Source organism: Podarcis liolepis, assembly GCF_965112155.1.
Source record: "Podarcis liolepis genome assembly, chromosome: 11".
Lineage (NCBI taxonomy): Eukaryota > Metazoa > Chordata > Lepidosauria > Squamata > Lacertidae > Podarcis > Podarcis liolepis.
In genome coordinates, this window is record NC_139565.1 from 57023911 (window position 1) to 57046162 (window position 22252).

General features: G+C 44.8%; 1 protein-coding gene across 6 annotated transcripts in view; it reads right to left on the bottom strand.

Annotated features, from left to right (window-relative positions):
* Positions 1-427: 427 nt before the first annotated feature.
* Positions 428-22252, bottom strand: part of ARK2N (arkadia (RNF111) N-terminal like PKA signaling regulator 2N) — a 59418-nt gene continuing 37593 nt past the window's right edge. For 3 of the 6 annotated variants that reach the window (XM_083466114.1, XM_083466115.1, XM_083466116.1), the window contains 4 exons: positions 10100-10282; positions 8279-8405; positions 7672-7866; positions 428-5599 (listed from right to left, as the gene is read on the bottom strand). In XM_083466114.1, coding sequence (XP_083322240.1) covers positions 5416-5599; positions 7672-7866; positions 8279-8405; positions 10100-10282 — 689 coding nt within the window. In that variant the 3' untranslated portion in view covers positions 428-5415. The remainder of the gene's footprint in view (positions 5600-7671; positions 7867-8278; positions 8406-10099; positions 10283-22252) is intronic. The other 3 variants (XR_014517254.1, XM_083466117.1, XM_083466118.1) reach the window with 3 other exon arrangements.

Sequence of the window (22252 nt, forward strand, 5' to 3'; positions counted from 1 at the left end):
CCCATCTTGTATTTGTGCCTCTCATTTTTTTTTGCCCAAGTGCAATACTTTACATTTCTCCCTGTTAAAAATTCATCTTGTTTGTTTTTGCCCAGTTCTCTAATCTGTCAAGGTCGTTTTGAAGTGTGATCCTGTCCTCTGGGGTGTTAGCCACCCCTCCCAATTTGGTGTCATTTGCAAATTTGATCAGTATGCCCTTGATCAAATGGTGTAGTGGCTGTAGTGTAGTGTGGTGTGGTGGCTGGAGTGTGGGGACTAGGACGTAGGAGACAAGGGAAGCTTGATGCAGTGATAATAAATTATAAGGATCATCATCATTATTATTATAACTTGAAAACAGAAAAGCAGTGGTGAGGTCCATGTACGCCATCTCCCAAAATTTCCCACCCCTCCCCCAAAGCCCCACACACTACAAAGTAAGATATTGTTTAAATAATCCACTCTATTTTATTTTGTCTTAAAATAGTTTAAACTTTATGCTACAGACTTGTTTCCAAAAAAAACAGAAAGTCTCATCTTGCACCAAAAAATATATATATTTTATAACACTCTGTTTTATTATTATTATTATTATTTCTTCTCCAAAGACCATTAAATACTAGATGGAAACGAGAATGAGTGTTAAAAAGAACATTTTTGTGTGGGTTTTTTTGTCTTTTTTAATTCAAGAGTTACACAACTGAAAACAATAAATTCTAAGCATTTAATTTTATTTTATTTTTGTCTCCACTGGAAGATTCCAAGCTTGAGCTCCAGCAAGAAGAGAAGCTGCTAAAACCAGGCCTGTAAGGAAAACATGGAGCCCCAAGATGAAGCCTGCCAATTTCTTGGGTAGAATCTGTATTTTTTTATCAAAGATCCTGCTGGTCTGCAAGGCGTGCCTGGGAAGCCAGGATGGGTGCATGTTTCACAGGCCTGTGCAAGGACGATCAAGTGCATTTGTTCTTAGCCATACGATGGCTACAATTTCACTTATCCATTGAGAAAATCAGTCCCAGCGACCTTTTGCTCTCTCAGACAAAGATGATGAAGAAGAAAAGGGGGGAAAGGAAAAAGAAGACGAAGAAGTAATGTATTAACTATCCAGTGATTGCGGTTTGAATTTTTTGTTTCTTTTCTCTTTCTTTTTTAAAAGAACATAGCTTTAAGAAAAATTATCCAAGTCAGCAAAAGAAACGTAGTGTTTTTTGTTTTGTTTTTTTAAATTAAAAGAGAGAGACATGAACTGGTTATCAAGCTTGGAGTTCATGATTCCTTTAAAAACAAACACAGTGCACAATTGGAGGAAGTTTGGTTAGAATGCAGTCATATTTTTTATATGTACATGGAAGTCACAGCATATACAAAGTTTTTGTTTTCCCCTTCTGCTTCTTTCTTTTTTTAAAAAAAGGAAGGACTCCTAGATGCTTCTGGTACTGGCCAGCGTAAAAGGGAGGATACTGGGCTTACCAGCTTAGTAGGCCAGCATGGCTCATATATTTTCTAAAGAGAGCCAATTTTCATGTTTCAAAAGGCAACTTCATTAACGGTAGTAATGAAGCAGCCGTTCTCGGCCAAAGGCTGCCTGGTTAGCTTGCTCCGGTGCTTTTCAAACGCGCCTCCATCTGAATTACTTCCCCATGATGCAATCCATGCAGTCGTCACAGGCATGCGTGAAAACTGGAAATGGACATGCTGGGAGACTGGTGTTTCTCACCTGACTGCCAGCATGCCACAACCAGCTGGGAAGAGCTAGGCAGCTGGCCAATGCCTCGTGGCAGTGCCATTCACACACACACACAGACACACACACACACACACACTCCAATCACATGGGACAGGGCCACGAGAAAGCCGTTCCCAAGCAGCTTTCTCGTGCGCAGGTGACTTTGAGCCTGGTGTTCATTTCGCAATGTAGTTTGAGAGCGATGGAACCAGCGAGTGAGGAGAAAAAGAAGGGATGGCTTTTGGGGGCAAAAGATCTGCAGGCACAACTGATAGCTTTAACAGCCTTGGGTGGTAGGTGAAGACACTGTTTAGGGCCAATGTGTCCTGTGCACAGTAGCGGCTGGTGGAGTGGTGTTGCCCACCTGGCTATCCAACATGGGGGATTCTACCAAGACCCGAGAGGGAGAGGAGAGGAGGTTGGCATGGACACAGCGTCAGATTGGCTCTGCTGCTGCTCCTGCAGTGCACTGACCTCCCTCGCCCCTACCAGCAGCAACCTCCATGTTGAGATGGCAAGTGAGTAATGCCATGCCACCCTGCTGTTCTGGCAACCACTGCCTGGGTCTGCTGTACATCTTCAGTCCATGCTGCTTTGCCTGCCATAGCAAGCAGGGCTCGGGTTTCACAATCTGGCAATTTTAGCTCGGGGGAAGGAGACACTGTTCCCAAAGTTAGCATAATCATGTTAACATTGCAGGCTGAAGGCGGAAGAAACTGCCCATGAAAATACTCCCCCCCCCCCAAAAAAAAAAAAAATCCTGAGCCCTGGCAACTACTTCAGAGAGGGAGCTGCAGCCTAGACTTCTCTCAGACATCCTCGTTTTCCATTTTGCAGAGATGTTGCTAAGATGGCAGAGCCCTGAAACATGCAATTCCTTCGCCTACAGTCTGAAATAAGGCCTCACCACCTCGCAGATGTTGAAGCAACAGGTGCAGTCTCCAGATCAAAAGCTGGCAAGCCTAATGGTGTCTATTGGAACTGCAAAGCATTATCTGTTCAACAAATCAAGTCCTGACTGCCTCCATCTAACAATAAAATCCAAGTCTCAGGGTCCAAGTCCACCTTGTGGTCATTGATAGTGTGGGGAGAGCGGGAGATTCAACTCATCCCCTCTGCAGAAACCTGTTATCAAGTTGTTTTTTTAAGAGTGACCACATCCTTCCCACTTTATAACATCAGCAAAACTGCTCATGACTGGCATCAAGAGCAATCTCAAGACCTGCCACATCTGCAGAACTATCTAAGGCAACCCTCTCCCAAACGTCTTGCCCACTGAATCAAACTAAGAAGGGCAAACAAGTCCCATGCTGTCCTTCAAATGACAATCAGATGGGGACTTAGGAAGGTCTTTTTAGTACAGGCAGCGTGATCTAGTGAGCATAAAGAACTTTGTGGGAAGCATAAACGTTGTTCAGTTCAACATAACAACACATGCAGGGATTGCACAACAAGGAGATTTTAAACTGAAAGCTGGCTCTGTGTCATTAACCACTTAACTGTCTATTCAACAGGCTGTATCTACTCCAGTGTAAATGATGACTGAACTGAGCTTTGGCATGCCCTACCCTTCCACAGAGAGAATATTCTTACTCCTTGATAACCCGGGTACAGAGTGGTAACCCTACCATATGCAAAGGTTTGGTCCACCAACAGCTACTGCCGTTGCATAAGGAAAGATCATTTTGTAGCGACCAATAACAGAACTGAAACAACTGCATGAATGCCGTTTCAAACTGTCAAGGCATTTAAGGAGCCTTGAGGAAAAAGGGCATTGCCCACATATTATTCAGAAACTGCCCCAGATGCACTAATGATTGAAGCCAACACTGGTCAGGAATCAAGCAAAACAACTTTGTCTGGATGTGCAATGGACTCTACAGCTAAAGGTGACTGGACAAACATGAACATCTAAGTGCCCAATGAGTCCAGCTGCCATTATGTTGCTGCCTATGTCCTATCAGCCCTTGCAAGAGAACAGAAGGCATGCGGGAAAGGAGAAATCCCGGCTTGCAGCAAATGCCACAATCTGGGCCAGGGAACTGTTCTAACGCCAAGGGGCATAACCCCAAGAGTTGGTGAAGCCCAGCAGTGCTCAGCCGAGTTTTTAAAAGAAGGTAAAATCAAGGGTCATTTCTCATGTCAGTATGAAAAGCAAAGGTACACTTACAGGTTAACACCTCATCTCTGAAGATGCACACACACACAAAAGGAAACTCCAATCCCCTCCCATTCTTTTTCATCCACATGAAGTGATCCATATTTGTGGCAAAGCTTCCCTTGCTGCTCCAGATTTCGCTGCTTTTTCTGCGGCAGCAATCAAATGAAGGGAAGGCAAAGCCGTGCTGGGTAATTCTCAGGGGTGACGGCTATGTAAGAGGATATGTTCTACTTTTGATCATACATGCTTTGCATACAGAGCCTCATGCTTTCCTCTGTAGGGTGGTAATATTCAGAGAAGCTATGGGAGGCTTCCTTTCTACGAGTTATTTCTTGCTCTGTTTCGAACAGAGTAGGTGCCAGTCACCCTGAGAAGAGATTGAACTGGGCCTACTCTGTAAACATTCGCCCAGCTGAGAAAATGCTTCCCTTGGAAGGCGAGTCCCTAGCGACGCAGCAGCCTCCTCTAATTCTTCTCTTGCTGAGAGGAGGACAGGAAGGATAGTGTGCTAAAGGTTTGTTAAAAACCAAAATTCCTTTGTACAAATGCAGCCCAGGGCAGAAGGATCCACTCTGGTGCTCATGCTCTGCTTTTACATACCTCCAGACACGTAGAGATACGGGTTAGGCTGCACCCAGACCTTTAAAGCTTAACATGAAAACCACACCTGAGATCAGAATTAGGTACTTTTGTGATGCGTCACTTCCTTGTGCTTTTGTTTGCTTCGGGTGAACGACAACAATAACAAAACAAAACAAAAAAAAGGCTGTAACAATCTGGGCCAAATGACCAGTAACAGTACAGTAGTCTAAAGAGAAAAAATAAAATGCGTTATTATGAGGAGACTGAGCACTGAGCAGTGTGCAAGCTACAAATTATGTTGAAAACAATCTTTAGGGTTTTAAACAGAGCTGCTCAGTGCATGCTAGAGGCCTTTTGTGAGCAATTCCTGCTGGTTTTGCAACCAAATCAACTTGCGTTAGGAATGCCCCCGTCTAAGCTCCCACAGTTATACTACAATCATGATGGGGGCTTTCAGAGCTATGAACAAATTGGGCCAGTGGTGTTATTTATTTATTTTTAAATAAAAAAAAAATGCAAGGGGAAAAATAATAATAAAGCCCCACATGTACCAGCGACATCCGTTTTAGTGGTGAATTAAAGCAATTGTACGGCTCTCTAAAGGGTGTGGGTTGGAAGGTGTCGCTGCTGCTGTCAACGAATGCTCTAAATTAATCACACACAATGGAAAAAAACCTGGAAGTTGTTATTGAAGTACAGTGCCACTAAGTTTTCCGTAAGAGGGAAAGCTCCCTTTGACTACAGAGGGGTCAATATCTCAAGGAAAGTTCTTGATGATGCAATTTTAATTGGAGGGTGTCGGGGGGGAGGGGAGGAGGAGTTCAGAAGAGGAGGAAACCCTCCCGGAGGACTCTGAATTCCAGAATGCCAGGAGCAGAGGCTTTGAACACCGAGGCGATAACCAGAAACTTCTGTGCCACAAAAGGAAGAAGAGGGCTAAGTGACTAGAAAACACAGTGAAGTTGCATTACAGTAGGTATTTGCGCCTGCTGTCCTCGTCCAGCGTGAGATCCACCACTTCGGGCGGCGAAGACCAATTCTGCGGGGGGGCCACACCTGTCCATGGTTCAGATTGCCGGGTGCACTGCAGGCCTGAGACGTGTTTCCGGGAAGACACACTCTGAATCACTCCTCCCCGAGGATGGACACATCTGCGGAAAACAAAGGGGAGACAAAGGACAGTCCCGTCAAGGCTCACCTATTGGGGAGCACAAGGAGTGGTTTACACCAGTGGTTGTCAACCTGGTTCCTACAGCCCACTAGTGGACGTTTCAGGATTCTAGGTGGGCGGTAGAGGGTTCTGTGGCACAAGATGAATCCTCCTTCCATCAAGCACTGGCGGGCGGTAAGGAAATTTTACCATCAAGGAAGATGCATTAGTGGGCGGTAGGTATAAAAAGGTTGACTATCCCTGGTTTACACAGATGCATTAAGACCCTAATTTCTTTGGCAAAGGGATCACCAAAATAAATGCATCAAAGCAGGGAGAGGGAGACAGAAAAATTATGTCCAAGCATTGGCTAAAATTCTTAAGGAAATCAGCCCTGAGTGCTCACTGGAAGGACAGATCCTGAAGCTGAGGCTCCAATACTTTGGCCACCTCATGAGAAGAGAAGACTCCCTGGAGAAGATCCTGATGTTGGGAAAGATGGAGGGCACAAGGGGATGAAAGAGGACGAGATGGTTGGACAGTGTTCTCGAAGCTACCACCCTGAGTTTGACCAAACTGCGGGAGGCAGTGGAAGACAGGAGTGCCTGGCGTGCTCTGGTCCATGGGGTCATGAAGAGTCGGACACGACTAAACAACAACATTGGCTAAAATGTGATAAGGGAGGGAGGTGTAAAGGGGCTTTTAAAGTGTAGCAGAATTTGGAGGAATTAACTTCATGTGTGAAATGGGCACCAAAGGACAATCACCGAACCGTCCTTACAATTTATATAGAGCTTGAGGGTGTTTCAAAGCACTTGTTATTATGGCTATTGTTATTATTTTAAAAAATTAGACTGCTCGTGGCATGACACCATCATAGCAGTGCAGAGGGCAGAAAACAGAATAAAACACGGGAACACAAAAATACAACCAAACAGATACAGAGCTGCCTTCAGGTGCCTTTGGAAATTCATGCAGATGTTTATCTCCTTGACATCTGGTGGGAGGGCGTTCCACAGGGCAGGCGCCGCTATCAAGAAGGCCCCCTGCCTGGTTCCCTGTAACCTCACTTTTTGAGGTGAGGGAACCGCCAGAAGGCCCTCAGAGCTGGACCTCAGTGTCCGGGCTGAACGATGGGGGTAGAGATGCTCCTTTAGATATAAAGGGCTGAAGCCATTTAGGGCTTTCAAGGTCATTATTTAAGCAATCCATACAGCAGCCATGCCAAGGTCAGTATTATCATCTTGGTATTTACCAAGGTGGGAGGTTTAGGCGGAGGAAACAGTGGCTGGCCCAGAGCCTAGTCAGTCAAGAACATCATCTAGGGCATTTCTGAGATACAGAGAATGTTACAAGGATTGGGCTGTTACAGGGTATTTATAGAAGCTGTGGTCTTCCGTGCTGAACTAGCTGGTGCAATGGGAGTAGAAGCCCATCGGTATCTTCAATTCGCTTACTCCTGAGCACGAGTAAGCTGAGTGACATGACGGGGGGGTGGGGGGTGGATGAGGATATGGGAGGCACCCACATTTCCTGCAACGCCCCCCTAACCTGTATGTGTAGGGGGAGGGAGCTTCAGGGAAAACAGGGGCCTGCTGAGGCCCTTGGATTGCAACCACGCCTGACTAGATCAACGTAACGAGAAATATTATCCTGTGCCAGTTTTCTTTTAATGGCATGGCTTAAAAAGGCCACCTGCCTTTCGCATTCTATGTAATTTTGCAGAGCTGTCAATGCACCTGAGAGAGCATCCCGCTTCCAGATTTCCAATAACTGTTTTAGCGTTCAAAAGGTAGCTCTGGTATTTGAAAGGTGAAGCCGCTTACAGCCTGTATTCCCCTTGCCACGGATGGAGAAACCTGGGATTAGAGCTACATCGCGTGCCAGTGGCCAGAAGGTCCTACAGGGTCAGTGAAGGGCTAACTCTCGCCCGGTTGGATACCTGCCATTGGCCAGACACCAAGGCCACCTGCAGCTTCGCTCCCTAGAAAGAGGAGTATGAAACCAGGACGACAGTGACTGTCTGTGCCCAGATGCTGAGCAGGCTTCCTTGTGGTCCCCGGCGTAGAGTACCTGCCTTCACACTGGAAACTGAGGGGCAGTTGGGCTCTGCGCCTTTGCTCAAACGGTTCTTTGCTATCACTTCTTGCCTTGCCTTTTGACACTTCATTGACTTCCTCCTCGGCTTCCACTTCACTTCCTCCTCTGCTTTCACTTCTCCCTATGTCTGGAATGCTTTTCTCCCCTTCCGCTTGAAACACTTCTTTCCTGTTTTAAAAAAACGATCTCCTTAAGACTCGGGTTCTCCCTTTGCTTTGCTCCCTTATGGTTTTGCTGCTTTGGTTCGTTTAAAAATAAGCTTGCAGCGGCTTGTAGCAGCTGTGCACACTATGCGGTATGCTAAAAACACCCTTCTCTGTGCCCTGTGCCTCTGGGTTCGGCAGATTCCGTCGCACCCAAATATCAATCATATATTTGACGCTAGGTCCATGTTTAATGTGTATGCACTTCCGGGGGTTAGACTGGGAAAAGGCAAGTCGTCTTAACAGAGGGAGGGAGGGAGAAAACCTACCCACAGGCGGGAAAAGGTAACATGACCAACTGATCTGCATTTTCTTCCTTTTCAAAAATTAATTCCAAGTATTTAGATGTACTCAGTGCTTAAAAGGGAAATTAGTACCTTGCGTGTTCCTGAACTCCCACGATCTCCACCTCGCTATCTGATGATGCTATATTAATTTCTTCATTGACCTGGGTGTTGCTGCTGGGGGCCTTGCCGCTTGCCAGGAATCCAGCATTCAAGTGATCTGTAGAAGGCAAAGAAAAAGGACAACCCAGCCCAGATTCAGTAGCTTCATCACCCTTGCAGGAAATCCTTAGAAAGAAGCCGTTTCTCACCAACGTCAAGCAAAGACCCATTCGTCACACTGCCATTGCAAAATATACCAGCCATGGATTGGGAGTGGGGGACGGGGAGAAGACTTTCCTTCCTGGCAGACCCTGTTTTTGTATAAAAACAGACCCTTCATATTTTATTTTTTTTATGATGGATTGCCACCAGGTTGAACCTGACACAGTCTACTGTCCACCTGCTAGAAAAGCTTCAGAGGGTCCCTTCCATCAGCCTAGCTCTACAAAAAAAATAAACCCAAAGAGCACTTTTGGATTTATGAAAGGACCCAGAGGTTAACAAAACTTTGTGAAATATCCTTGGAGAGTATAAAAGTGTCCCTGAACAATTGTGTGGTCTGGAAGATTTTTGTGAGAAATTCCAGAGAAATATCTTTCTAAATCATTGACACAAACATCAGATCATTCAGAAAAGGTGGGGGAAAGGAAGGAAAAGGAAAAGTGACAAATCACACACAGAGATTTGCAAATAAAAATAGAAGTGTCACAGTAAGTTAAGTTTTACCTGCATGAGTCGGGCTTCTGTTAAGGGGCCAGCTTTTACTGGTCTCAGAATCCCATAAAAATGTTAGGCTTCACTCATGGTCTTTCATCCTTTGGAAGCATTTAATCAGAAGTTCAGATATTCTCTCTCTCTTTCTTTCACAATCTTTTCCAAGGAACTGTGCACATGTTCTGAACCCTATTGGTTTGTATTACAAAAGGACTTGCTATTTTTGAGTAGCTGAGGTATCGGGAGAAAAGGGATTAAACTCAGGATATGTATTGGGGAATGAAAGGAAGAATATCTGTCTGTTTTGGACTTTGAGAGAAGTGGTCAGCCACAGGTGCTCTCGGGAGCAATGTTTGCCTGCTTGGAATACAGCTTGTCTACAGCTCTCACTTCCATACATCACTACTGGGAAAACCATAGCTTTCACTATACGGACCTTGCCAACAAAGGTCCGTATAGTTAAAGCTATGGTTTTCCCAGTAGTGATGTATGGAAGTGAGAGCTGGACCATAAAGAAGGCTGATCGCCGAAGAATGGATGTTTTTGAATTATGGTGCTGGAGGAGACTCTTGAGAGTCCCATGGACTACAAGAAGATCAAACCTCTCCATTCTGAAGGAAATCAACCCTGAGTGTTCACTGGAAGGACAGATTCTGAAGCTGAGGCTCCAATACTTTGGCCACCTCATGAGAAGAGAAGACTCCCTGGAAAAGACCCTGATGTTGGGAAAGATGGAGGGCACAAGGAGAAGGGGACGCCAGAGGACGAGATGGTTGGACAGTGTTCTCGAAGGTACCAGCATGAGTTTGACCAAACTGCGGGGGGCAGTGGAAGACAGGAGTGCCTGGCGTGCTCTGGTCCATGGGGTCACAAAGAGTCGGACACGACTAAACAACAACAACCATGCCAGTTCAGCCATATTTACAATGTGTACACTTAAGTTTTCTAATAGCGAGCAGTGGAAAGAATGGGTTTGAATGCCTAGTTGCTGCAGGCCTGATGACCTCAGGCTACAGATGAAGAGTCGCGGCGGGGGGACAACAGCGTAGGCCAGGTGCAGGAGCTAGTGTAGGACTGGGACAATATTCCCCTACTCACCTGTCTCAGCATTCAGCTCTTCTAGCAGCCCTCTCGTCCTCCAAGTAGGCCCAGTGTCCTGGTTAGCGACAGAACTGTTGTGCTCTTGGACTACCGCAGCTGCCAATAGATTGTCTACATTCACCACTTCCGGGTCGGAATTTGTGTCCGAGATATCATAGTGAGCCACAACCGGAGCTCCATCTGGGAAGGAAAGAAAACCCGCAGCTATTAAGACCGCAAGCGCCTCGGAGGAAGCACAAACTCTACTGCTGCTTTGCTGTCTATAGACTGAGCGTTAGCATTTGAATACTAAACAAATCAAAAGCAGTGACAGAACTGCCAACTTTCATTTGATACAGATCAGCGTTCTCAGATGGGGTGTCCACCAGGTGCTTTGCACTACAACTCCCAGCTGATGGGAACTGTAGTCCAAAATATCTGGGTGGCCCCAGGTTACAGAAGGCTGATGCAGACCATAAACGTCATTTGTTGAAGTAATATGCAAGGAAATGCCAATATTATTTATCTAAAGTATTACTGGCAACGAAATATACCGTATTTTTCGCTCTATAAGACGCACCAGACCACAAGACGCACCTAGTTTTTGGAGGAGGAAAACAAGAAAAAAAATATCCTGAATCTCAGAAGCCAGAACAGCAAGAGGGATCGCTGCGCAGTGAAAGCAGTGATCCCTCTTGCTGTTCCGGCTTCTGGGATAGCTGCGCAGCCTGCATTCGCTCCATAAGACGCACACACAATTCCTCTTACTGCGCAGTGAAAGCAGCGATCCCTCTTGCTGTTCTGGCTTCTGGGATAGCTGCGCAGCCTGCATTCGATCCATAAGACGCACACACATTTCCCCTTACTTTTTAGGAGGGAAAAAGTGAGTCTTATAGAGCAAAAATTACGGTACTTAATATTTCCCACAAAAGAATAATAGAATCATAGTTGGATGGGACTCTGAGGATCCTCTCGTTCAACCCCCTGCAGTGCAGGAATATGCAGCTGTCCCATGCGGGGATTGAACCTGCAACCCTGGTGTTATCAGCACTGTGCTTTAACCACCTGAGCAATCCAGTTAAAACTATCCATCGGACTACTTTGTGCAGATCTGACAGATCTGCCCTATTTCCCCCCTTTAACTGAACTTTATATATCTGGGTGAGGCTTCCCTTGCCGGTGGTCTGGAAAGTGCAGTGAGTGTAGAATGCTGCAGTGCAGCTGCTGACAGGAATGAGACCCTCCCAGCATACCACAACTCAGCCCAAAGGTTTGCAGTGCCTGCTGATTTGCTACTGGGCCAAGTATTCCTACTGGTATATAAAGCCCTTAATACCTTGGGGCCTGCTTGCTTGAGGGACCGCAGTGCGCCTCTCATGCCTTCTCCACCACTTTGATTTACAGGGCTTGCACTCTTACAAGTGTCTTATAATAATCATTCCACGTCTGCCCAACTTTCAGGGTGGCAGCAACTATGCCATGGAACTCCCTGCGTGTTAGCGCTATTCAGGCACTCTTGGTATACTGTTTTTTGATGCATGCTAAGAAGACTTTCTCCAGACCTATCCAGATATGTACCTGCTTTTAATTCTGTTGATTTTACCTGCATCTCATTATACTGCAGAATGCACACTGCTTAAGAGATTATTCTTTATTTTATTGAGTGGTTTATATTTATATTTTCTAAATCGGTAAACATCGGCATTTCTGCACTTTTGAAGATTTTGAAAACTGTAAGCACGGATGCAGAAAAAGTGGTGCAGAAACATACATATGCGAACACATGAAGCTGCCTTATAATGAGTCTAATTATCATTGGTCCATGTGGCCTAGCAAGTTACACTCTGACTGACAGCAGCCCTCCAAGATCTGGGGAAGCTGCCCTGTTTACCTGAGATGCTTTAACTCAGTGTTTCTCAACCTGTGGGTCCCCAGATGTTGTTGGACTACAACTCCCATCATTCCTAGCCGGCATGACCAGTGGTCAGGGATGATGGGAGTTGTATTCCAACAACATCTGGGGACCCGCAGGTTGAGAATTGCTGCATGCAGGCAATCTACTCTGCCAACGAGCTATGGAAAAGGTGTGTCACGTTTCACCTGGCAACTTACAATTAAGTGGGGCAGATGAGGACAAACCCTCCTTTTCAATTCACTCATCTAACACACCGACAAAAGAATTCACATCAATTCTTTCCAAAATTGCAGCAGGGTATTTTTGTTGCTAAGTGAGAGGAGGGTGCGGGGGGAGAATGAAGAGCGCCAGATGGACTGCAAGCAAAGTACGGCATGCCTGTTCTCAATATAGCTGCCTTAGAAACAACCATCTACTCATGTGAAAGTGGGAGAGAGGAAGGGAATGGGAAAAGCAGCAACTATGTAGACTGAAGAATCAACCGTTCAAGCTAGGCAATGAGGCAAAGTCAAGATTTGGCTGTCGGAAACACGCAACTTGCTCATGGTCCTCCACATCCTGGTTTCTAGGAACAATAGTTTGCCTCAATGTCTGAGTTAAGCAAATTATGGGTATCGCTAATCACAGTCAGCCTCCAAACAGAATGAGAAATCATGGTTTGAAGTGGGCTTCCAACTCTAGATTGGAGGCAACCCGCGATCAGAAGTACTCACTAGTTTCAGACATCACAACAACTTATGATTACCGTAACCCAGGAAGCACAGAAGGTAACTGGCATGTGCAAGCACAGAGTGTGTTCCCAACGACCAAATTATGGTTTGTTTCATCTGCATTGAGCCAGGATCTCGCTAGTCCATGCAGTCATGCATTATCATGGTACAAGTCTTTGTGACACAGAAAAACACACAGAGGCAGTCCCTTCTTTAATTTATATGGTTCAGAGTCCTGTCTGGAGACTAGACACCTGAAATGCTCAGTCTTAGAATCACCTGGCGGGGAATTATTTTTAAATGTTCTTGGGCTTTTCTGCTTTTTCAATGAGCAGCAGACCGCCTCCCACTCCCAATGTCACATCACAAACAGTTTTTGCTATTCTCCTCCATTTCAAACTCCTCCATTTCTACTATGAAGCATTGTGTGTTTCAGGTGTTCCTGTGTGTCAGCACAGTCTAAAGTTTCCTTAGGCATGCAAACAAGTTAAATGGATCTTTGGATTTTTAAAATGTGAAAGCAGCTTTCTGGTTCAGACCAAAGATCCATCTAAGTGTAACATTTTGCTTCTTTCAGCAGCCAACCAAATATTTTTGGAGGCCACAAGCTGCACATAAAGTCAATAGCCTCCTCTGCTTTTGCTCCCCAGTACTTAATATTTAGATATATACTCCTATAAAAATGGAGGTTTCATAAAAGCCATCATCACTAATAGCTGTTTCTCCATGCATCTGACTTGTCCCCTTTAAAACCGCCATGCCACGTAGAACTGAATTTTGCAAAGTCTGCAATACACACCCCTTCTGGAGGTATTATTATTATTATTATTATTATTATTATTATTATTATTATTTATACCCCGCCCATCTGGCTGGGTTTTTCCAGCCACTCTGGGTGGCTCCCAACAGAATTAAAAGCACAATAGAACATCAAACATTAAAAACTTCCCTAAACAGGGCTGCAATGCATACAGTGCTGCCTCGAAAGACGAAAAGAATCCGTTCTTGTGATTCTCTTTGTCTAGCGGTTTTTTCGTCTTGCGAAGCAAGCCCATTGACGGATTAGCGGATTAGCGCTATTAGCGGCTTATCGGATCAGCTGATAAGCGGCTTAGAAAAAGGGGGGGGAAGGAAAAAAACCCCGCAGGAACTCGCAAGACATTTTTGTATTGCGAAGCAAGCCCATAGGAGATTCGTTTTGCGAAGCACCTCCAAAACGGAAAACTCTTTCATCTAGCGAGTTTTCCGTCTTGCGAGGCATTCGTCTTGCGGGGCACCACTGTATTCTGAAAGAAAAACTCACTTTGCTGTCAAGAGAACTGACCCTCACTCTGTCCTGGCTAAAACAGAATATAAAAAGAATCCTTCCAGTGGCTAATGTGGATGTGCAAATGGGATATGGGGCCCAATGATTTGCCAGACATCCTCAGTGAAAGGTTCTCATGTCACAAAGCTGGGGAAGACTTTGAGATTCCCTACTGCCAGTTTGGACAGAGGACACTGGGCTAGATGGACCAATAAAAATGATTCAGTATAAAAGCAGTTATTCTCTTATATAAAATGGCTGCCAGCTACCATGCAGTATAAATCCCAGTGTAATCCGATATAGCAGAAGAAGAATGTTCCATATTATGGGAAATGAAGCTAAAGTTTTAGGAATCTAAGAACCCAACTTTGGAGCAGACCCAAAGTTCATCCTGTTTCCCACAGTGGCCAACCAAATGCTCTGTTCAGAAACACAGGGATTTTGGTACGTTTTGGATTTCATTTCTCAAATAACTAAATAAACCAGGTAACTTAGCAAGACGTTTCTTAATTCCATAAGGAACCATTGCCACTTTAAAGTATCCCGAAATCAGTTCTGTAAATTACGTTAAAGAAACGTACAGAAGATTCAGGATACACCAGCATCAATAACAACCTGCTTCCTGAAACAATGTCAGAGTTGCAAAAATTAAGACAGATTCAACTTAAATAAAAGGTAAATGGAATGGTTAACTACTAGCATGTACAAAGGGAACAATGGTCCAACACCATACACTGATGATTGTAATGCGGGGAGGAATCATAGCCAGTTGCAGATTGACATTTGCTGTTGAAAATAGGGCTTTAAACTTTATATGCAAGGGTAAGAATTTTTTTAGGTGGGGAGTGAGAATGTGTGTTACAACACTAACTGGCGTGCAGAGTTAAGCAAAGGCGTAATTTTCCGTCCCACAATATCATCAGAGTTCAGTGCAATATGGTATCAATTGACATGGTCAATAAAAAATGTTTTGAGTGCAGAAGATACGAGGGTCAAGTACAATATTGACTGTTTCTTATCTAGCCAATTAAGGAGCTACTCATAATTTTTTTCATGTTTTGCAAATGAGTTTACTTTAATTGTCAGTAATATTGTCAAAAGTCGAATCGGACAGGTCTAAATGAGCCAAATTGTATTTAGGCAATAACTGGAGTAAAGTCAAAATTGTACCACTCCTACATGTATAATCATGCAAAAATGTATAATAAATGTATATACATGCAGAGTGATATTCTTATCACCTACCCAGAGAATAACTTGGGTGAAAGTCTTCATCAGTAGGAAATACAAGCATAAACTTGCTATCTGTAGCTCCAACTCCTGTATCTTCCACACTTCCAAACAGCACACCTTATAACTTAGCTTAAATTTTTAGGATACATTGAACAAACAGTTTACATGCTGAACAATAATTAACATTTGTCAATTATGAAAATAAATATTTAAACTAGGTTTCTTTAAAAGAAAAACTGGCAAAAATCAAATGCCCTAAAACTGTCAATGGAAGAGTTGTGTTATTTGATTGTTTTGGACTCTCAAATGAGATTGGGGAAAGGGAAATTCCTATGCATGTTTGCATTAAGCTAAATCCAGAAGCAGCCCAGGCAAAAGGCAAACAAAGCCGATCATGGGCAGGTGAAGGGAAAGACAGGAAGGTGAATAATCTCTTGCACAAGCCCTGCTGGACTTAAGGGGAGCCATACAAGGGCATTCAATGAGAAGAAACTGGCAGAATGAATCCTTTTTTTACTGGTGGTGGGGTGGCTTATGAATTTTCTGACTCAGGCTGCAATACACTTGGAAATAAGTTCCATGTAACACACTAGGAATTGTTTCTGAGTAAATATGCAAAGGACTGGGTTACATGGCACCAAAAGTTTTTGTCTAGGCCCTGGCTAAAACAGCTGTCCTTTTAGGAAATTCGCAATGCAATGTCCTGCAACTTTGCCATTTCTCTCAGTCTGCAAAGCCGACTGTCCTGATATGTTCTTCACTTCTGTATCACACAGAAGGGAATGGCTATGGTTATGCAGGTTTATTAGTGGCAAGCATTGGTTTCCATAGCAGAATGGAAGCCTACAATAAGAATAGGTAGAAATTCAGGGATGAGATCCCGGTGCCCAAGAAAATTGACACTTTCCCCATACTTGCATTGGATAGAACGAGGGGAATCTTAAGTTAGTGTCCTCCCAACTCTGATGCGGGTGGCGCTGTAGGTTAAACCACAGAGTCTAGGACTTGCTGATCAGAAGGTTGCCGGTTTGAATCCCCACATGATGAGCTCCTGTTGCTTGGTCCCTACTCCTGCCAACCTAGCAGTTCAAAAGCACGCCAGTGCAAGTAGATAAATAGGTACTGCTCCGGCGGGAAGGTAAACGGCATTTCCGTGCGCTGCTCTGGTTCGCCAGAAGCGGCTTAGTCATGCTGGCCACATGACCCGGAAGCTGTATGCCGGCTCCCTCGGCCAATAAAGCGAGATGAGCACCGCAACCCCAGAGTCGGCCACGACTGGACCTAATGGGCAGGAGTCCCTTTACTTTTACCTTTACCCTCTGCTTCAGTTCAATGTGCACACCCCACACTCCTGTACACAAGGGCGCCCCATTAACTTTGGCAGAGGCAGCAATATGGTACATGCAAGAGATTGCTTACTGGAAGCTGCCACCTCCACTGAAATGAATGGGGAAGCCCCAGTGGGAAGGCGACTCTACACATCCGAACAAAATGGAAGGCAAGAGAAACAAAGTTTGGGAAACAATTGCATTGAAGAGAGGGCGGGGGAGGAAATAAGCTCCATATTTGGGGATGAGAAACAAACGACCAGTGGGTTATCAGATGCAAAAGTGGAAAATATCTTCTAGAAGCAGGAGCCCTACCTGGACAGGCTAAAGGCCCAGGTGGTCCAGAGACTTGCTTCCCTCAATGACCAACCAGCCACCCTCCTAGAAACACATGAGGGCAGTGGGTCTCACTGGTGTTACTGCCAAACAAGAAATATTCTGTGGCTCACTTCTTCTGAGCATGGAGCATTTAGCCTTCATGCTTAATTGGCAGGCCAATTCTTTTTGGATCTGTCTAATCTTTTAAATAAAAAAACAAGCATGGAGCTACAGGCCACCACTTCATCCTGAAGCTGCAAATTCCCTGAATCACAAGTCTCCTAAGAGGAGTACTTTTCTCTTGTCTGTCCTGAGCCTACTGCCAATCAATTGCACACAACTCATCCGGTTAACTGACGTTCGCGTCCAAGCCGATGCAAATGTGTGAGGCTTGGCAAGGATGGCTCCGCAACACAATTTGCCAACCAGCTCACGTTTGCTTTGTGAACAGCAGACAGAGACGTCCCGATTGGGAAACTGACATGGAAAAATAAAACCCAGCATGGCGTTTTCACATCCGCAATTTCAGAATGCACACTAAGGGGGCTGCTGGATCCTGCCACATTAAGAGGAGCCTGGAATATCCAGCCCAGAGGCATTTTTAATCCAGCATCATGTTTCGCACACATGAAGCTGCCTCATATGGAGACAGACCATTAGCCCAGCTTTGCTGCTCTGACTGTAAGGTGTCAGCTCTTGTAAAGCAGGGATGTCCAACGGTTCGACCGCGATCGACAGGTCGATCCCTGACTGCTAGTGGTCGATCGCGGGCTCTTTTTTCTCCACGGGGGGAGAAAGAACACCCACCCCTGCCTTCTCGCTCTGTTCTTCAATTGCGCATGAACGCAAAAATGGAAGACCGAGTTATCGCTGCAGAGTTTCTTCTTGTTTGCTGAGCGATCGTTTGGTGTGTCACTTTTGCCTCCCCCCAAAAAAAGATCAGCAACTGCTCCCCACAAAAAAATCTGAGATTGAGCTTGGGACCTTGCGCATGATAGGCAAATACCTCTAGATGCTCGTAGGATTGTAACTGTTTATCCTAGTAGCCATGAGAAACGTTGACTGTGAATACTGAGGACTCAATTCACGATCATAGCTGAAATAGGGCCACTGAGAAAAAAGAGGTAGTTGTTTGTATGCTTGGACAAACCGCAAGGTTGAAGAAGTATAAAAAAAACAACCTTTGAAATGGAGCAGCTCCCCATCTCCCCAAAAAACAATGGGATTGTGAATGATCTGTGGTTACCAAACACTACCAAGGGATGTTGGAAAAGAAAACCAGAAAACCAGTGGTGGAGCGAATTGGCCTGCTTAAGCTTATAAAATCCTAAAGGAAGGCATGGCTTGTTCCTTCGTATTATTGAGATCTGCATTAATGGCAAAAGTGGTCACCCCAGATAACTATGGAGTGGAAAGCTTTGCTTAAGGAATTCTGGCTCATGGCTTAAGCAGGCCTCCATGTCTTTCTTACAGATGGAAATGTCTCTGCCTAGACCACTGTTTCCCAAACTTGGGTCTCCAGCTGTTTCTGGACTACAATTTCCATTATCCCTAGCTAGGAAGACCAACGGTCAGGGATGATGGGAATTGTAGTCTGAAAAATAGCTGGAGACCCAAGTTTGGGGGACACTGGCCTAGACTCTGGAATATGGGGAGCAGAAATGTTGCCAAGGCCTTAAAACTATACACCAGTTATGAAGAAGATACAGGTTTGTTCTCCTGCATTTTAGCAGCTCTGAGTGACCTTCATGAATCTCCATGTCCCCTCATCAGGCATGAAAACATGCCAAGTATCTTAAAACAATTGGAAACTGTTTTCTGCAGGCGCCCAACACGTCCTTCACCAATATAGAACTAAATTTTAGTGAGAAAAAGTGGAGTGAGAGAAATGAACAAATAAGGACACAGGAAAAAATGAGGTGTCAAGATCCAAATGCAACTGTACCTCAGTGTTAGGACTCACTTTTTCAAACAACTTGATTTTATTTTATTGTTCCTTTCACTAAGAGTTTTTCTGAGGACAACTGGCACTCAGCTTGCCTCAGCCTTCACTGTGAGAGCTTTGAACACCTTCTTCCTTTGGTCTTTTATGCTACTCCCGGCCATTTTTTCTGAGTCAGGCTTCTGGAATTGAATATTTGGCTCCTGACCAGTTCTGAATAAATGCCTTTTCTTTCGTTTTTATTTCCCCTAAGGTTCTGTTTATCTTCCTGGGATGCTCAGGCTGCACTCTTCATGCTGTAAACATTTTTAAATCTATTTTTATCTTAATTAATTTCCTATTTGGACCATTCAGGATGTTGAATTCATTTACCTCCAGTTCCCTCTCCCACTGCCCCAAGAACCTGTTCCTTGGATCCCTCCTTGCATAGGTACAGTGGTGCCCCGCAAGACGAATGCCTCGCAAGACGGAAAACTCGCTAGACGAAAGTTTTCCGTTTTGGAGGTGCTTCGCAAAACGAATCTCCTATGGGCTTGCTTCGCAAGACGAAAATGTCTTGCGAGTTCCTGCGGGGGTTTTTTCCTCCACCCCCCCTTTTTCTAAGCCGCTAAGCCGCTTATCAGCTGATCCAATAAGCCGATAAGCCGCTAAAAGCCGCTAATCCGTCAATGGGCTTGCTTCGCAAGACGAAAAAACCGCTAGACGAAGAGAATCACAGAACGGATTCTTTTCGTCTTGCGAGGCACCACTGTATCTATCACTTGATCCTTATTCTTTATTTTACATTACTATATACTGGACAATTTAGTAAGCTTTTAGCTAGTTTGGACTGGTGGAAGTTGAAGGAAAATGCTGTTTAGGGCAATGTAATATGCATGCTTTAGTGGCAGCTGCTTTGTTAAATATTTTTATTTGCCAATTATTTTTTCATTACACATTGTGTATCTCTTTAGATCTCCATTGTGTTACCTTTTTCTTTAATTTTCTACTGTTTCTGTATTTAATCTCATTTGCACCCCTCCCTCAGTTAATATGAATTTCATATTGTTCCTGTCCACTTTTATACCGCTCTTACATGAAAAATTATGCATTTTTTTCTATCAATGCCAAGTTTGCATGTTTTCTTCGTATGTCTGCTTACATTTAAGCAAATCTTTCAGGTTTCCTGCATTCTGCGTGTGACGCTGGCTCCTTCCTGGTTAGCGCTACTAGTTCAAGAGAGCGACACTTAAGAATCTATTTTCAGCTCTCTCCTTCCCAATTTTTGTTGTCGTTCCTGAGGACAAGACTTAAACCAATGGGTTTGAATGGCAAGAAAATGGATCCTGGCTAAACATTAGGAAGAGTGATGGTAGAAGCTGTTTGTCCGTGGAATAGCCTTGGAAAAGCTCATTCGGAAAGCATCCATGTTGCATGCAGATGACACCAGGTCCAATTCCTGGGATCTCCAGGTAGGACAGTGAATGTCCCCTGCCTGGAACTCTGGAAAGCCACTGCAATTCAGGACCTGAGCTAGATAGACCAACAGCAGCTTTCTAACTTCTATACCCCTTTTTATGCTGAAGCTGGAAGAAGATCCTTTGGGAATGGTGTAATAGGGAATTTCCTGCATTGGCAGCAGTTTGGAGTAGAAGCTATGGATCCCTTCCACCTACAGTGGTACCTTGGTTCTCAAACGCCTTGGGACTCAAACACCTTGGAACCCAAACACTGCAAGTAAGTGTTCCAGTTTGAGAACTTTTTTCAGAAGCCAAACGTGCTCCGTTTTGAGTGCCACGCTTCCTATTTGAGTCCCACACTTCCGTTTTGAGTGTTACGCTGAGGTCTGTCTGTTTCTCCTATTTATTTTGCGGTTTTGTTTTCGTGGCTCTTTTTGTTTTGTTTTTGTGACTGTGTGGAACCCAGTTCAGCTACTGACTAATTGCGTGACTGCAGTACATTGTTTATTGCTTTCATTTTAAGGATCAATGATCTTGTTAGATAGTAAAATTCATGTTAAACTATTGTTTTAGGGGTTGCTTTTAAAAGTCTGGAACGGATCAATCCATTTTGCATTCCTCTCTATGGGAAAGCGCGCCTTGGTTTTGGAACGGACTTCCGGAATGGATTCAGAACCAAGGTACCACGGTATTGTGATTGCAACCCTGAAGCAGGAGCACGTCTATCAGGTGAACGAATGCATGCAGCAAAATTTTGCTTCGGGTACCACTTGTCGTCACCAAATCCAGCCTTACAACAGTGGCAAATGATGACAAAGTGATTTCTTTAAAAAACAAATAAACTTTCCAATCGGGAGTAAAACAAGTAGAGCCAAGCAGCACATAGGGAGCTGCAATTACTGTTACTACTAGTGGAAGACCTCAGCACTGGCAGGTTTGTTTCTTTACCATTAGAAACCTTGGTGCAGAAACATGCTGGTTCTTAGAAGATGCCTCCCTAGATCTCTGCCTTCTCTGCGTTTGCTTCCTCAAATGCTTTTTCAACAAACAACTCAAACCACTTTGGCAAACTATACGGGCCAGCAAAAACAACAGTAACGCTTGGTTACATCAGAGGCTATTTACAGCCACCTTCCCCAACTTGGTGCCCTCCAGCTGTTGCTGGACGGCAAAAGGGCAACCAAAATTATCAAGGGGATGGAGCGACCTGCCTCTGAATAAAGGCAGCAGCATTTGGGACTACTTAGGTTTAGGGACGCAGGTGGCGCTGTGGGTTAAACCACAAAGCCTAGGGCTTGCCGATCAGAAGGTCGGCGGTTCAAATCCCCGCGACGAGGTGAGCTCCCGTTGCTTGGTCCCTGCTCCTGCCCACCTATCAGTTCGAAAGCAAGTCAAAGTCCAAGTAGATAAATAGGTATCGCTCCGGTGAGAAGGTAAACGGCATTTCCGTGCGCTGCTCTGGTTTGCCAGAAGCAGCTTAGTCATGCTGGCCACATGACCCGGAAGCTGTACGCCGGCTCCCTCGGCCTATAGAGCAAGATCAGCACCGCAAACCCGGAGTCGTCTGCGACTGGACCTAATGGTCAGGGGTACCTTTACCTGTTCCTAAGTTTAGGGAAGAGGCAAGTAAGAGGCGACATGATACAAGTTTATAAAGCTATTTGTGGCATGGGGAAAGTGGAGAGAGAGAAGTTTTCCTCACTCTTTCAGAGCACTAAAACTTGGGGAAGCTGAGGATCGGAAGATTCGGGAGAGATAAAAGAAATTACTTCTTCACACAGCTAAAATGATGGAACTTGCTCCAACAGGAGGTAGTGACGGCCACCAACTTGGATGATTTTTAAAAGGATTGGATGAATCCATGGAAGAAAAGGCTATCAATGGCTACCGAGCCATGATGGCTATGTTCTGCCTATAGTCAAAGGCAGTAATGCTTTTGAATGCCAGCTTCTGGAAGCCACGGTGGTGGAGCGAGAGAGT